At 35.3% G+C, this 16,591-nt stretch overlaps 2 protein-coding genes and 3 non-coding genes across 5 annotated transcripts; 3 read left to right on the top strand and 2 right to left on the bottom strand.

Annotated features, from left to right (window-relative positions):
• Nucleotides 1-1,736: 1,736 nt before the first annotated feature.
• LOC116296996 (potassium channel subfamily K member 15-like) lies at nt 1,737-4,434 on the bottom strand. The gene is made up of 2 exons (XM_031705126.2): nt 4,128-4,434; nt 1,737-2,902 (listed from the first exon to the last, which is right to left on the bottom strand). Exons 1-2 carry the CDS (start codon nt 4,432-4,434, stop codon nt 2,262-2,264), a joined length of 948 nt encoding a protein of 315 aa, XP_031560986.2. The 3' UTR covers nt 1,737-2,261.
• Nucleotides 4,435-9,982: 5,548 nt separating this feature from the next.
• Trnak-uuu (transfer RNA lysine (anticodon UUU)) lies at nt 9,983-10,055 on the top strand. Its single transcript has one exon. It is a non-coding gene; the product is annotated as a tRNA-Lys (tRNA).
• A 250-nt stretch (nt 10,056-10,305) lies between these two features.
• Nucleotides 10,306-10,378, top strand: Trnak-uuu (transfer RNA lysine (anticodon UUU)). The gene has a single exon. It is a non-coding gene; the product is annotated as a tRNA-Lys (tRNA).
• Nucleotides 10,379-10,468: 90 nt separating this feature from the next.
• Trnak-uuu (transfer RNA lysine (anticodon UUU)) lies at nt 10,469-10,541 on the top strand. Its single transcript has one exon. It is a non-coding gene; the product is annotated as a tRNA-Lys (tRNA).
• Nucleotides 10,542-13,134: 2,593 nt separating this feature from the next.
• LOC116290715 (potassium channel subfamily K member 15-like) lies at nt 13,135-16,013 on the bottom strand. Its single transcript, XM_031697817.2, has 3 exons — nt 15,854-16,013; nt 14,427-14,596; nt 13,135-14,319 (listed from the first exon to the last, which is right to left on the bottom strand). Exons 1-3 carry the CDS (start codon nt 15,976-15,978, stop codon nt 13,694-13,696), a joined length of 921 nt encoding a protein of 306 aa, XP_031553677.2. The 5' UTR covers nt 15,979-16,013; the 3' UTR covers nt 13,135-13,693.
• Between the last annotated feature and the right edge of the window lie 578 nt (nt 16,014-16,591).

Raw genomic sequence — 16,591 nt, 5'->3', positions numbered from 1 at the left:
ACAGTTTTTACTCCTCTGCTGCTCAGGGTTAACCACTATAATTATATCATAGTAGATGTGGCAGTTGCCATTGAAGTGCTGTGAGGCTCTTTTTTGCAAAGAAAGAGGAAAGTTAATAGATGCGACTAAAAAAAGGATGAGACTAAGGGTTCATTGCTTTTGGTTTTACTCTTGGATCTGCTTTTTCAACCAAATAAACATGAACATCTCCGACGTAATTACGCGCGCGCGTGCTGTGTGCAGATATAAAGCACGCGGGGATTGGCAGAACACGAGAGAAATGTTAGGAGAAGCACGACACGTATCGGAGTGCTTCTCGACGATTCTCGAGTGTTCTGCCAATACTCTATTTTACAGTTCCGCTCCAAGTCGAGGCTGGAGTTTCCGCGCATGATAAAAAGTATAGTTTTGCTATGCGCGGAAACTGCAGCCTCGAGTTGCAACTGTTATTCGTGTTCACCCAAACGGAACTGTAAAATGGAGTATTCCCAAGTGCTTTATTACTCCACACTGCAGCACAAGTAACAAGTTTTTTTGCGAGATTCATAACAGTTATTTTATAATGTGATATAGTATTACTAGCATGTAAACGTATACAAAAACATGTTTATTGAATTCTTAATATATAAACTTTTTTGGCTATATGTTTAGGATCAGACCCATCATGGGAGTTAAACACCGTTTTCATTGCTACGTGTTGATCTGGATCAGCAGCAGTAAATCAGATAATAATAAGAAATATCATTGTCAATAACAGCCTTCGTGTATTTGCTGCTCGATATTGGTTGGAACCACTGACCATGTTGCATGGCGGCTCGAAAACAGGCAAACAGAGAATTACCAGTGTATCCATTATATTGCCAAGTTTAGTCGCTGATAAAGTGTGGGCTCGCAAAAACCATCTGAGTTGACTGCATTTCCCGAAAGGAATCATGGTTTAACTATTTTTGGTTATCATTTTACTCGCAGGGATTGATTACAATGTAGATTTCTTTTGTGCGGAATGGTTGAGAAACCTATTGTTCTAGGTTTTTATGACGTTGACCCTGCACAGAGAAAGAAACGTTGCTCCGTTTGTTCATAGTATTCAGGAATATAGAAGTTTTTAACCCTAAAAAACGTTCTAAAATACTTATTATTTGTTAATTAATCCTATATGATTAATACAAATTGTTATTGAAAAGGAAATTGCCTTTTTTAATGCTTGCCTATTTATCATCTAGTAACTTAACTGTATCTGCGCGGAAATATTTATTCGCATGATTTTTGGTCATCGAATGAAAGTTTTCACTTTCAAAATGGTCATACATGAAAATAATAAGGAAGTGAGTATTTTCAGCCATACTTGCTTTGGTTCATTGTGTTGGGTCAGTATCACGTGATGGTACAATTCAACATCAAACGCAAAACAATAGATTTGTTCTATGGAGTTTCCAAACCATTCCACTCCATTAACTATGGCTCTGCCAACCCCCGCGTGTTTTATAACTGCACACAGCACATGCGCGCGCGCTTTTTCTATTTCTTCAGTATATTATATTTTGTATATTATATTGTATATTATATCGTATATTATATGTATATATAAACACTCGATTGCAGAAACGTTGTAGTATATATTTATACATATATCTTATCTATTCAGTATATTTAATGATATGCAAAACAAAAAAATGGCTTTATTTATTGTTTGTTTCATTTAATGACTGTCAAAATATTTTTTTCTTGTCCATTAGGTCGTACAGAGTATAAATCATTTGATTTTAAGCGCTGAAAATGGTTATTTTGCATTATGCATTTCATTAGATATTTGTATAAATGTATAAATGTATAAATGTATATTATATTATTGTATGACCCGTGAATATAACATCATACGTAGTACATTCAAATTTGAAGTAATCACCTTTTAGTTTCCGCTCGTGAATTCTATAGTTTGATTGCGAAAATTTACAGACTCCTTTTAGTTATTTCGCAAAATGCAAGGTTTCCCTTGCAGTCTGTTTATATTTTTGCTCGACGCCACATTGCAGATATCCAAGAACTCAATGCTAACAAGTTTTGAGTTTTGTCATGCAGACCTGGTCACAAAAAAGCTAGCACAAATGTATGATAAAAATGCTAATAATATATATAAATACTGAATTGATATATGTGCATGATAGATGTGGTTAGTCTGGTATATTGCAGTGTGGTTTGTATCATCTCATCTTAACGGCGACTGTACGACTTTTTTGGGATTTAAACTATTGTGGATGTTTTTAATCATCATACTGTGCAAAATGATTAAATATCCCAGGGGTTTGAGTTTGCTTGTTGTTTGGATGAACTAACTCTTCGCCTTTAAGTTCAATAGATGTTTGATTACTGGTATTGTTGCTGGCTGATTGAATTGGCAGCGAGGAGGATTTTCTGTTACAGCAGGAAAGGCAGCTCCATCTACTTGGCTTAGATACTCCATCTTTTTTTTCTTGATATGACACCATCGCATCAATAGTTCCCGACATAAAACACAAACCAAGTAGAATATTATAAAGAGACGTACCATCTGCACCAACTTTAGGAACGAAGTCTCCAAATCCTACGGTTGTCATAGTGATGAACCAAACGTACACTGATTGGGGGTACGTGTACTTGTCTGTTGACACCGACTTCAGAGCAGATAAAAACAGATAAATAAATGTAATACACAAGTTGAAAAGAACTATCTTGAGTTCCATCTGTTTGACATGGTTTCGCTTGAGACACTTGACTTCTATTGCTGTTATGATTTTCATCATGGTTTCGTTGTAATGAGATCCCATTGCCTTTAATGTCAGAAGAGTCAGTGGTATTCCAAAGAGGCCATAAAAGATTGTGACTATTTGGCCTTCTTTTGTCTTTGGTGTAATGGTACCATATCCTAGGAAGGAAATGATACAGCTAAGACGATAATACTTTATCTAATACCATAAAATTCAGGAAATCCATTGTATCGTCGATCTACATCGTGCAAGAAGGTACTGCACCTAGCTGATCTTAGAAAAAAATTAGCAAATAAAAATCAATAAAATTTGCAAATTTTACGAAACTTTTCCTCTTCAAATAATGGATTTCCAGTCCGCCAAGCAATGATTAAAAAAAAAAAAAAAAAAAACCAAAAAAAAAAACGACTAACCGACCATTTTTTTCGCCAATCAACATAAAATAGTTAAAAACACTTTATTCTTGACAGAAACCGATTGAATCATATTAAGATTGTATTTTCCTAGCAACTTGATTAATTGCCCTAAAAACAAAAATGAATATTTATTTTTCCCCAAACTGGGTCAATATTTCACTAAATTTTAGGCACTAGAGATATCACCCACACTGGATATATAAACTTCAAAATAGCTGGATTGGATATTTTCTCTCTGAACTGTTATCGGTGCGCAATATTTGTGTTAAATAGGATATCATTCAGTTCCCAAAAAATATGATATTCATCTGGAAAAAAACTATGAATAATTAGCTAAAGATAAGCTGTTTTATGTCAGCAGGTGATGTACGTGTACATCGATACAGCTGGAAAATATTGAATAGTCAAAATCGAAGACAGGAAATGAAAAGGCTTTAAAATGAATATATTTTTTTAAATAAAACGTATAAAAATGTAAGGAATGAGGCTGGAAAGTTTTTGGTTGTCTACTACAGTAATAAAGATCATCTTTAGTCTTGTTTATAGCGCAATTATCCATGATATTCATGAAATCCTGTCACAGCGAATTTACTGATGTAAAAATTGCATTGGTTTATTTGAACAAGGACGACTATTCATACAGTAGAAAACCTACTATTTACAATCTTAAACATCAAATATGTAATCGAGTAAAGGAAGGGGAAAAAGATTACTAGTTTAATATTTTTTTGCTGTCGTTTCACAATATTTTCAATGATACTAAGAGTTGAAGCAAAATAGTGTACATGCGTACTAGAGAACTTCGGTAATCTATAGTTATCGTTTCAAGAATCAGCAAAATTTAGCAAGTGTTAGCATACAAGAGATCGACGTTGTGGTAAACTGTTATTATCCATGAAATATTAAGAAAATTACGCAAGATTATAACATATCACACTAAAGTCTATTCAATGGCAAACGTACTTACCTATTGTAGTTAGAAGATGCAGGACATACGAAAGAGAATTAGAGTAGTTCCAAGGTGCGTTTGGCTTTTTACTGGCTATTTTCAGAATTTCTTCGGTAAGATCTTCAAACTGGTCAACCGATATATTGTACTTGTTTGTGACGCTTCGTATTAATTCTTCCATGAGCGCAGTCTTGTTAAAATGAGAATAATTCGTATCTCCTTTCTCGATCAACATAAATACAGCTGCTCCACCAAAAAAATATCCACAAAACAACGCCAATCGCGAAATAAATAATTTCCAGTTTTTGTGTTCTTTCCAAGACATTTTAACTTTTGGGCGATTTTCAAAGTATGAATTTTTGTCTGTTAATTGGTTTTTATGGAGTCAGTGTTTTGTGTTATTGCGAATCACCTATGAGTAATAAATTATTTATCCGCATTGTATTCAAAACGAAAAGCTTAGCAACTGCATTTGAATGATACTAACGGGATATTCTACTTTACTGACAGTAATTGATACTCCTGTGATAATCGCTGTTTACATTTTCAACATAAACTGTACTCCCAACAATAAACAATGTATAAATATATTGCAGGACAATAATATATTTAATTATACGAATTGTCGGCCTTGGAGCAAAGTTTTCCCATCACAGAGCACGTGTCATTCCCAAGAGTATTTCGTTTAAAGAATCCAAATTAAACCACAATGCACTGGGCGCCATTTTTGGCTTTACATCGTTCGCCTGCGTCGTTCTCAAAGCTCTTTCAAGCTCTGATTGCAAGGTCACCGCCGTTCTCGCTTCGATGCACAGGCTAGAATACCTTTCAAGAATACCTTCGAAGCATTAATTTGAAGTCATATAATTACGGCCACAGATCTTCTACTTTTTTTTAACTTTACAAAGCCGTTACAGCAAAAAAGTCAATATTGAGGATGAGGCATTTCCCAAAGATATTAATTGATCTATCACATTACTGTTGAGAGAAAAGTTGCAGAGAAAATTGCTCCTTGCAATCGCGCCTTTGAACCCCTCCGAATCATAAACAGTATGCTATAGCTATAGACTTCTTGCGCTGCTTTCTCAATGAAATCTTCAATGATTTATTTCAAATTTTATCTGCTAAGGAAACATGATTGCGGGATTTTTACTTTTTGTATTCATTAAAAAGGACCATACTTCCAGACATCGAGTGCTGAACCGTCGTATGGCAGCGCGAAGCATTTACGGCTACGCCGGAGATTTCGGCCCCGACACCGCTATCCGAAGATTTACAGACTGATCAGGAAGCTCGGACGAATCGTAAGGGAGAAGTTAGTCGGCCCCTAGACCGTAGATGATTAACCCCTTGCTATGACCAGCAAACTCAAAATTCTTGATTTTGACGCCGATCCTTTGAAGGCATACTCACCCCTTTCCATGTGGGATGTGCTTATGAAAACTAAAAGGACAGCGCATCATAGTAAAATAAACATCTTATATGTATATTGTGTATATTTTACATTATCACACTTCACTAGTAGCTTCAGCATACATTATACTCTAGTAATTCATGATGAATATTTTGGAAAAATTACAGAAGAATAGCATAATATGTGAACGAGGAAGAGAGGAACGAGAGGACCTAAATCTGCCAATTTTATATATCTTTTTTAATGCAGTCCCTATTAGTTCCCCAACCCTTAGATATTTTGGCAACCGGTTTTGGTTGGACTACATATGTGGGTTTTAAAGACAGTCTACTTTATAAATGTATTGTGCTAAAATTCGGAATGAAAATCGAGGGACTCGACGATTTTAATTTTCTCATAAATTTCATATCCAAAATCATCTTTCGTTGTTCATTAGCCGGTCTGTTTCGAGTTTCCGAACCACAGCTACCTATTTAGTTTCATTTTGCTTTAAGGATCTATGAGACTCTCCTATATCTTCCATGTACACCCGGTCTACTTGAAACTTGTGTCCGTAATATCCATACCTGCATCTTATATAACAATCTTAGACTGAATGACGATAAGTCTGCGATTTTAATTATTTCATGCAAAGCATCGACCTGCTCCTACTATGGCTACATTTCAGATCGTTGATTGTCATCTTAATCCTTCTAAGTCTGCTAAAAACCTTGGTGTTGTCCTAGACAGTACATTTTTTATTTCTGAGGTATGTTAGTCTGCCTTTTATGGCATAAGATCCATCGCAAGGATAAGAAAGTTTCTGGACCTTGAAACAACAAAAACCTTAATCAACGCATTTGTGATCTCCAAAGTAGACTACTGCAACGCACTTTTGTATGGGCTCCCAAAAAAATGTACCTCGTCCTCAATATGTACTAAATTCTGCTGCTAGACTTATCAGTATGGTCAGCGGTTATAAAAGGGAGAAAAAAGATGGCGGACGTTTGAAGTACATGTGTGTGTTCTTATGAGTTAGAATCCGAAGTAATCTCAACAATAGGAAGGCCATCGACTCTACAAAAACCTATGGAATACGTGCTTTCTCAACTTGTGTTCCCAAACTTTGGAACGATTTTCAATATCATATACGAGCCAGCCAATCAATTGACACTTTTAAACGAAATCTAAAAAATCGTTTATTCAAAAAATACTTTATATATTTCATACCTATATATAATATTTTAACTTTTACTAATTGATAGATGACTCTTATATATATTTATATTCATTATTGACGTTTAATAAATTACATCAATTTCATTATAAAAATACGAAAATATTTATAGATAACATTAAGTCACTTGTAAAGCGTTTTTGGACTTTAGGAAAATGAAATGAAATTATTATTATTATCAGCAGTAAACACGTTTGAATGCTAATTAGGTAAGCTAGATAGGGCGTAATTTCGTAACCTACCAGCATGACAGGACTAATAATACAATCACTTAAAACCAATTATTAATGTTCTTAAGATGCAGTTTAAATACTTAGAATGTTTGAAATGTCCTTAAGATGTGATTAATTTGAATGTTCTTACAATGTTCACTGTGCAGCTTAATACCGCTTTCTGCATTCTAAGTAATACATCTTTGTATCTTGCTCCAAAGATATTCTTCATCTCAGGCTCCATCTCATTAGACCATCCTACAAGAGCGTCCAAAATGAGGTTCACTTGCAAGATCGTGTATCCTGGGTGTTGTTTTGTGAGCTCAAGTCTAAGTGCTCCATACTTCTTCGTCTTCTCTTTGTCTTTCTTTTCGCGGTTGTTAACCCACGGACAGCTCATTTCCACCATGAGTACTTTCTTGTTATTGTGGTCGATGAAACGCGCGTCCACACGATTAGATCGTACATACATGTGGTCAGCATATACAGGTACATCCCAGTATGCTTCAGCGTCAGTTTATTTGTAGAGTGGTTTGGGTTTGACATAAAAAAAAACCATGGGGGTGTACTATCAGCCAGTTTGAGATCTCTTAGCATCTCAAAGAAAAACACTTTCAAAGCAGCGTTGTGTCTATCCAGGTACTTGGACTGTGCAAGAGACGGACATCCAGCCAGTACATGTGCCAGACATTCGGAACCCTCGCCGCACATTCTGCATGTGACATTATTCTTGTCTGTTGTTCCCGTCTTGTAGGCGGTGTAGACTCTCGTTGGGGTTAGCTGTTCGTACAATTCCATAATGCCTGCAATACAAGGGGTAGGAGCGCTTACCCACTTGTTAAGCCATGCAAAGTAACCTTCATGACTTAATTGATCATTATATTATTATTATTATTATTATTATTATTATTATTATTATTATTATTACGCTGCCACTAGACTCTTGTTCATAATAAATTTGAATAGTTAGCATCAGACTTTTAATCTCCCCACTTTCAACTCCCTAGTTCTCTGAAGCATGCTGAATCTGTCCCAAATTTCAAAGATCTCATTTTTCATCATTTCAAGGATAAAATTATAAATTCGTACAGACCACCTCAAATTAGCGCGTTAATAATCTTGTACATCATTAATATCTTTTTGCCTAACGTACAAGTGTTCCATCGTTTTCTTTTATTATTATTTATTTAATCATTATTTATTCTATTACTAATATTATTATTCTATTATCATCCATTCTTACCTATTTGTTGTTTATAAGGGCATGAACAGGACGTTGCCTTGTGTTAGAGTCTGTTATTTTCTATTGACGAAATATTAATAAACTAAACTAATCTAAAAGTCAAGGGTTCGAGTCGCTTGACGGATGATGTAATTTTTGCTTTTGTTAAATAATCTATTCCAATTTCATTTCACTTCCTATTTTCCATTCTTCTTTGTAATTTACACTACCATGGCTAGGTAATTTTTGTACTTTTGTTACATATTATTTCCCAATTTCATTGAAACTCTTGGTTTTCTTTCTATCGTCTATTTAAGGAATGGATCATAAGTAGCGTGCATCCATCGAGTTATGGATGCACGCGGGAGGTTGCTAAGCACGAAGAAAAGCGTAAGAGTTGCACGACGCGAAGCGGAGTGCAACTCTAGCTTTTTTGAGTGCTTAAGCAACCTCCCAAGTGCATCCATAACTCGATGGACGCACAGCTACTTATGATCCATTGCTTTTATAATATAGTCAAGTCAACAAACAAGAAATAAATACAAATTATAGACTGTATTTGTTGATCATGCCCTAAATTCTCCTTACGCACCTTGAGTGAATGAAAAGCACAAAGGCGCCAAAAACAGAAAAACAGTCGTTTTGAAAATGGCAGCTTTTTACACAGAAGATTGTTATGACTAAAATAATGGCAAAAATTTAGCTTACAAGTGAATCAAAGATGTCCAAAACTACGGAGAAAGTGATTTTCAACTGTAAGAAGTACATTTCAAATGTTGACATATCTTAGTACAGTAATGCCCGAGAAAATCAGTGAAAAACAAAGTGGCTGTCTTTGTTGTTGTTGACGATGTTCAAGTTTGTTATCGTACAATAACTCAGCAATGGAAATAATCTCGTACACGGATCAAAACTAACTAACTGAACTGGATTAATTTTCTCTGGGTAGTACGCTTTGTCGGCTTTCCCTCCCATGTAGAGCTTCAGAAAGTACTTCACTGCAGTTGTGAAGCTGCGAAGTAGATGGTGAGCAAGATATTTATAGTTAATTACTTTGGAAATACTTTTGTTGAATAAATACACGATAACAATATTTTTGTATTTATTTAATCATTGCTTAAAATCCTTTGAATGTAGACACCGACCGATTTGTGTTTTGCTTTGTCTTTTTGGAGTGATGCTCTGACACAATCTTGTCCAGCTCACTGTTTGAAAGTGATGCAAATCTTGACGTATTATTACTAGGCTGATCAAATGACAACTCTATACTAAATGTCGGAGATTGATGAGTATTTTCGCTAGTTTTTTTCAATCATTTTCAGTTATCTTTTCTAGATAAATTGTCAGCAAAGAGATACAAAAAGTTTTTTTTTTTCGCCGAAGCTAAAAAAGCTGACGTGAACGTGCAACCCATGGGCAAATGGTTCATGCTTTTCAACCAATCAGATCGCGCAGATTTACTTGACTATATTATAATTCATATTAACATGGTTAGCTCAGCTGGTAGAGCATCAGAATTTTAATCTGAGGGTCAAGGGCTCGAGTCCCTTATCGGGCGGCGTAAATTTTTACCTTTGTTACATATTTTACTCCAATTTTCATTCGAGTTCCTGGTTCCTTTTCTATCGTGTTGTTCAAGTGTTATTGTCTTGGTTAGCTCAGCTGGTAGAGCATTAGACTTTTAATCTGAGGGTCAAGGGTTCGAGTCCCTTATAGGGCGGTGTAAATGTTTACTTTTGTTACATATTTTACTCCAATTTTCATTGGAACTCCTGTTTTCCTTTCTATCGTCTATTTCATACTAACATGGCCTGGTTAGCTCAGTCGGTAGAGCATCAGACTTTTAATCTGAGGGTCAAGGGTTCGAGTCCCTTATCGAGTGGTGTAGTTTTTTTTACTTTTGTTACATATTTATTTCCCAATTTCATTGGAATTCCTGGCTTCATTTCTATCGTGTTGTTCAAGTGTTATTGTACTGGTTAGCTCAGCTGGTAGAGCATTAGACTTTTAATCTGAGGGTCAAGGGTTCGAGTCCCTTATAGGGCGGTGTAAATGTTTACTTTTTACATATTTTACTCAATTTTCATTGGAATTCCGACTGTCCTTTCTTCCTTGGAATTCATATTAACAGGGCCTGGTTAGCTCAGTCGGTAGAGCATCAGACTTTTAATCTGAGGGTCAAGGGTTCGAGTCCCTTATCGGGCGGTGTAGTTTTTTTACTTTTGTTACATATTTATTTCCCAATTTCATTGGAATTCCTGGCTTCATTTCTATCGTGGATTTCATATCGAAATAGCCTGGTTAGCTCAGTCGGTAGAGCATCAGACTTTTAATCTGAGGGTCAAGGGTTCGAGTCCCTTATCGGGCGGTGTAAATTTTTTGCTTTTGTCACATATTAAGAGGAAATGTTTTTCAATAACGAGCAATAATGGCAAAAAGCGCCAAAAACTAGACTTTCGTATGGGTTTTGATCCCAATTTGCGTTTTGTGTTACCCAGTTAAAACCTTTTTTAAACAGTTAGAAACTGATGTACTATGATAAGATCGGCCTGTTTGAAGCGGTATTTTCAATTGTACAAAGATGTTTTGTTGCATTTGTCTTAAAATGTTGCTTTGCCAGGCTTTTTTTATAGAAAATATATGGGAAGGCCTAAACCTCATTTTCAAATACAATTTTTGCTTTGGGTTAACACTTTGATTCCACTTTCCGATCGGTCACCTCCACTTCCAAGCAAGTTAAACTTTCTGAATAACAAGATTTTAGCCTTGTACAACAGCTTTTCTTCAAGAAAATAGTTTTTTGCGCTCACTGCTTGAAAGAGAAAAGAATTATCTCTTAAACTCCAATTATACAATACAATACAATACAATAACTTTATCTATCCTTGAATTAAAGATAGCAAGTACATGTTAATATCTCCAAGTAACAAAGATAATATATATATTTAGGCACTGCCTAAAAGCGGAGCTCCCAATAGCAGAGGGAGCACAATTGTTCTTCGACAAAGTTTTCCATGGCCGACATTTTTACGCTTTGAATTCCTTGTTAATTTTATATGAAAAACGAAAGATAGAACAGATAATCCAATAAAATGTTAAGTTTAGTAAAATTTACCTTGGTTGTCTTTCATTAAAATCCAAATTTCGGAGATTTCCTATCTATTTATGGACAAATGAACACGGCACATAAAGACAGAATAGAAAACTGCTTAAAAGAAGGTGAGCAAAACATAAGCTTACTTTTACTTCTTTTACATGACAATGTTTGGTTGTCCATCAAGAGTTTAGCTTTTTGTAAGAACCGTATTTTTACCGCAATTGAAAGTGTTAGGCGAGTTAAGTCAGATTTTACAAAGAAATGTATAGAGAGTCAAGATAGTTTTCGATTTATAAATTTCTGTGTAAACAGTTTTCCACTTGCCGGGGTAGAAGATCAATATATAACATTAAAGCATTTGATTTTTACCAAACATACTTTAATTTTCTTGGAGAAACCTTTTCGTCTCGATAGTTAGATTTTAACAGCCTTCTTGCCATATGTACTTTGTTAAATTGCAAGAAAAACACAAAAGGTCAAATATTATAAACAACATTTCTCAAAATCAGAGCTAGTTACCTCATTTGCCGGGGTCGATCCTTAAAATACACACATTCTAAATTACTGATGTTCAATCTGTGGTCGATTGAACGAATTTATACTTTTCGTTTTTTACTTTCAAAAGCTCCGATTTGAGACGAGTATTTGTGAGATCCTATCTTCAAGAATAGGCACTTTGTGAAGTAAAAACCTTGAAAATTATTCGCAAAATACGGCATGTTTGGTACCAAAATAAAGCTTGAATCCTCAGCTCTCGTTTGCCATCGTTTGTAATAGGATACCTATTAAAGTACAGGAATACCGTAGCAAAAAGTTTTGTTTCTCTAAGTCCGGGCCTGAGAAAGCTTGGGCTTCCTGTGGTTTTTATTTTATACATTATATCCGCTGACTTGCCGAGCGGCGCATGGCCGGAATAGTTGGCGATGATAAATGATTAGGTAGCATCAACGAGAGAATATCTAAGTCAGGGCATGGCTAACTCACAGATCAACCCTGAAACAGCCTCTGGGCTGATCTAAGTCAGGGCACGGCTAAATCACAGATCGAACCCAAAAACAACCTCTGGGCTGATCAATGTCAGGGCATGGCTATCTCACAGATCAAATCCTGAAATGACCTCTGGGCTGATCTAAATCAGGACACGGCTAACTCGTAGATCAAATCCTGAAGCAACCTCTTCGTCGATCTAAGTCATAGAGGGTACACAACTAAGTTAGCTATCAGAGTCAATTAGAAGCTAGCTTTCAATGATTTACTGACAAATAGATAAATACGTAAGAAATACGGGAAGAAAATATGCATAACACTGAGTTACCTTGCACTAGAAGCTTTGGTTAAACCAAACACGAAAAAAATCTTAACTAGTAGACGCTTTTCCATCTTGACCAACCACTGGTAACAGAATGTCGTAGTGTATTTTTATTACATGGCATTTAATACAATAATGGATCAATAATATGTGTGGTTTGTCTGTGTTTTCAGGATGATCACATTGAGGCTAGGAATTGCTGTCTTCTTCAGTGGTGATTGGTTATATTAATTTTGTTATGTGCTATTTTTCAGCCATGGAGAAAAACTAAATTCTTTAGTTTTGGTGTGATATTTCAGTTTCAGTTCAGAGTACTCGTCTTGTTCTTTCTCTTGCGAATTAAATATTTAAAAAAAAGCAGATCCATTTTTTTGTACCAAATATCTATTCAAGAGGTTTCTGGTAAATAGAAAAAGCTATTCGAATGACGAATGATCTGAAATTAAAAATCGTTACGTCAAAATGTCTGACAAACAACATATCTGGATTAATTCTGTATTTTATTTGCACATAACAATAACAAAACTATTGATAGTCTCAAATGGATGTGAGAGAGGAAATGAAAGAATGAATTTCGTAGAAACATTAGACCTACACCTTTTACATTTTCCATAATAAAAAAAGTTTGGGCAATGACTTCGACAATTTTTAGTAAAACTACTCATAAGTAATGACCAATTACTGACAATGGTGTAAACTGGCATGCTTTCGATTCAAAAAGTTTTTAAAAAATCGAAGATCGATCGTTTTTTCCTTAACATTAATTGGTCTTATCTGAGCAGAATAGACGTGTTTACAGTTTTTCGGATCCAGGAATAGATCAACAATAATGTAAATGTGAATTTAACCAAATGACGTTTGTTCGTCTTCTTCAATGTGTTTTGTGTTTCTTCAATTCAATAAGATTACAATTTCTTTAATCGTATTTTGCATTTTCTTAATATTGCTTTGTGCCTATATGTTTCTTAAGTAGACGTAGATAATCATAGGATACTAGGATTTAAAAGCTAGGGACGCAATCGCCCATATTAAACAATGTATCAATAAATAATCAGCGTTTTCGAAGAGCCACGCCCGCAACTTCTGAGAGCCTTCAAAACGACCGAAAAACCTTTCATTTTTCATATCCATTCATTAACTGCAACTCAGTGTTATTATCCTCCTTCTTCGTCGAACCTAGAGTTCTTAACTCTCTCTTGTGGTTGCGGCAGCAGCAACACTCCATATGGCAACAAAATGTGTTAAATTGCATTTTAAATTCTTCCGAATACTCGACCAACAAATTAAGTAGACTGGATACCAGGCAAAGAGCCATGACGTAAGGAAGGGTAGAAAATATTCCTGTAACTGCATACACCCATACCATGTTTTTTTCTTGAACACGATACAGCTTTTGAAGTGGTAAATAGTCGCCAAACCCGATAGTCGTTAATGTAACAAACCAACAATAAACTCCTTCCAGGAAGGTCCAGCCATTGACGTATTTTTCAACCGTTGCTAGGATACACATCAATAACGTAATCCAAAAGATGATCATCAATAGGCACTTGAATATACTGTTCTCCGGTTTTCTTCGTCGAAGAATCTTCTTTTCCAAAGTAATTGTGAGGTTTCGCAAACCAACGAGAAGGACTTCTCCTGCTGTTTTTAGAGCAAGCATGGTTATTGGCAGACCAATAATGCAGAGCACTATAGTGAGTCCCTGGCCAAGAGGTTTTTGTGGAGTAATGTGTCCATACCCTGAAATGGAAAGAAGACGGCTTTATCATGCATTTTTTTATTTGGAGAAGGGGGTCGAGGGTAAGGGAGGAAGATTTTTTCTTCGATACAATAGAGAGCTGTCTTACCAATAGTAGTAATGGCTGCAAATGCAAATCCACACCCATTAATGAATGTCCAGTCAAATTTCCTCATCAATTGACTTGCCTCATTGGCTTTTTCCACAAATCTGTCAAAATCAGACGAGTTGGTTATGTTGTATTTGTTCTTCATCTCCTTTTTCAATTCATTCAGTAACCTGAAAGAAACATGACTCCATAAGTACGGTTACAAGAAGGAATCCACCAAATCTAACACTACTGCGATTTTCGATATATTCTGCGAACTCGGTAGTTCAGTACAAGCTGCACGCTGAAATGTGTTTTTTCGCTGACGTCAATCACAAATAACCAGGCAGTACATTCTACATTTTTGTATAGTTCATTATTATTAATATTATTATTATTACTATTGATATTATTATTATTATTAAAAAAAAAAAAAAAAAAAAAAAAAAAAAAAAAATTATTATTGTTATTATTATTATTATTGTTATTATTATTACTATTACTATTATTATATAGTTGTCACATTTTATTGTTGCATTTGGACCTGGATGGTCTCAATGTTATTATTTGTTTCGCCCTACTAACTTGCGCCATATTGGACTTAGGTGTATTATACCACGTAGATGTACCTTCTTGATATTATTAGAAGAAAGAGCGCGTGCTCTTTGAGTTCAGCCTTTTTGTCTGTCCTCTTATTGAAAATATAAAAAAAGCCAATCAGCGAGCGAGCAATTTGCTGTTATTAATCGTTAAAAGTCTTTCTTCAAGTTTGATCGATAAAACTGCAAATTAACATCATTTCAGCTGCTATCAGTTCTACGTATTTTGGAGTAAGCCATGTCTGTAAATAACCTGTGGGTGTAAAGTTATTTAGCGATTTGTACACCATTAAGGCCGGTTTAGACGGTACGATATTCTCCTACAACTATCGTATACAACACGCTTGAGCCATCCTACAACTCGAGTCGTAGCGTGTATTAAAATCAAGCCTACAACTCGCCTACGACAGAGGCGAGCGTGTTGTATACGATAATTGTAGGCGAAAATCGTACCGTCTAAACCGGCCTTTACAGATTTCTGTTTTTTCCTACATGTATATTGCCAAGGTGTCTTATCCAAAAGTTTGGGGTAATTGTACTCTTATCATAGAAGAAACATGTTATTACTCTGACAGCTCCATTAAAATCATCTCGTCGTCGTTTAAATTTATCACCAAAATGAAAAAGTTACCGGTCACGCAATACTAATTCAAAGCGAAGTGAAAACGTATAGTACTTAATATTTGATAGGTGAAATATCCGCTACAAGACATTATTATGTAAAATTGTTATACGACATCGATGCTGCTTTAGTTTATATTCTAACATTGGGTCAAACATTGGTAATTTTCCTTTCTTTCCACAAAAAAACCTTATGAAAAACGGTAGAATGTTGTTTCCTAGTCTCACCTGTTAGCAGTGACAGCGTACGGTTCGTCTCTCTTCTCTACAAGGGTTAACAGCCAACCTGCCAGCATCCCATAAGCTACAAACCAACCTATTCGAGTTAAACACTTCTTGTATATAGGATTCATCTTTTAAATTCTTGAAAACACCCAAGTCTAATGATTCTTCGTTATCCGAAGTTGTTTGTTGAAAATATGAATATTCATTTTTAAGTATTTTAGTATAAATGTTATTGATAACAATTATGGATGATGGACATATGGGTTTACCAATATGAGTTTCGCTCCTCTTGAATAAATTAATAGCTCACAAACAAAATACCAGCTTGTTATCATCGATGCTGCATAATTACTTGATAACGTTACCGAAATAATTTGACCCAGTATTTGACCAACATAACATTTAAGGTGGCTGGACCCCCTCACGCTTGACCGCTACCTTCCACTTTTGGAACGCTGGTGCATAAACGTGTTTTATCCGATTGCAAATCTTTTTTTGCACATAAGTCACATAAAGATTGAATTAATGTTTGATGCAGTTTTTAGTGAGATCGGACGTCATAACACGTGATTATGATGAAATATTTGTTTTCGTTTAGAAAATAATTTTAGCCTTGCAGAGCGTTCAACACTAAAATGCTTCGTACCACATAATTATATACTGGATGCCTCCATTTGTGGGGATTTTTGAAAAAATCTACCTAGCTAATTATGAGATATTTGAGATTATTTAAATATAGTG

The sequence above is a fragment of the Actinia tenebrosa genome, unplaced genomic scaffold, assembly GCF_029948245.1.
Source record: "Actinia tenebrosa isolate PJP-AT-01 unplaced genomic scaffold, QUT_ActTen_1.0 PGA_scaffold4__44_contigs__length_22323623, whole genome shotgun sequence".
Taxonomy (NCBI): domain Eukaryota; kingdom Metazoa; phylum Cnidaria; class Anthozoa; order Actiniaria; family Actiniidae; genus Actinia; species Actinia tenebrosa.
Note: the sequence above shows the minus strand (reverse complement) of the source record. Positions and strands in the feature narration are given on the sequence as shown.

Coding starts and splice junctions, on each gene's coding strand:
- LOC116296996 (XM_031705126.2), bottom strand. CDS start 4,434: ATGTCTTGGAAAGAACACAAAAACTGGAAATTATTTATTTCGCGATTG. Junction 2,903..4,127: donor GCATCTTCTAACTACAATAG/GTAAGTACGTTT, acceptor TTTCCTTCCTAG/GATATGGTACCATTACACCA.
- LOC116290715 (XM_031697817.2), bottom strand. CDS start 15,978: ATGAATCCTATATACAAGAAGTGTTTAACTCGAATAGGTTGGTTTGTA. Junction 14,597..15,853: donor TACGCTGTCACTGCTAACAG/GTGAGACTAGGA, acceptor TGTTTCTTTCAG/GTTACTGAATGAATTGAAAA. Junction 14,320..14,426: donor TGCAGCCATTACTACTATTG/GTAAGACAGCTC, acceptor TTTCCATTTCAG/GGTATGGACACATTACTCCA.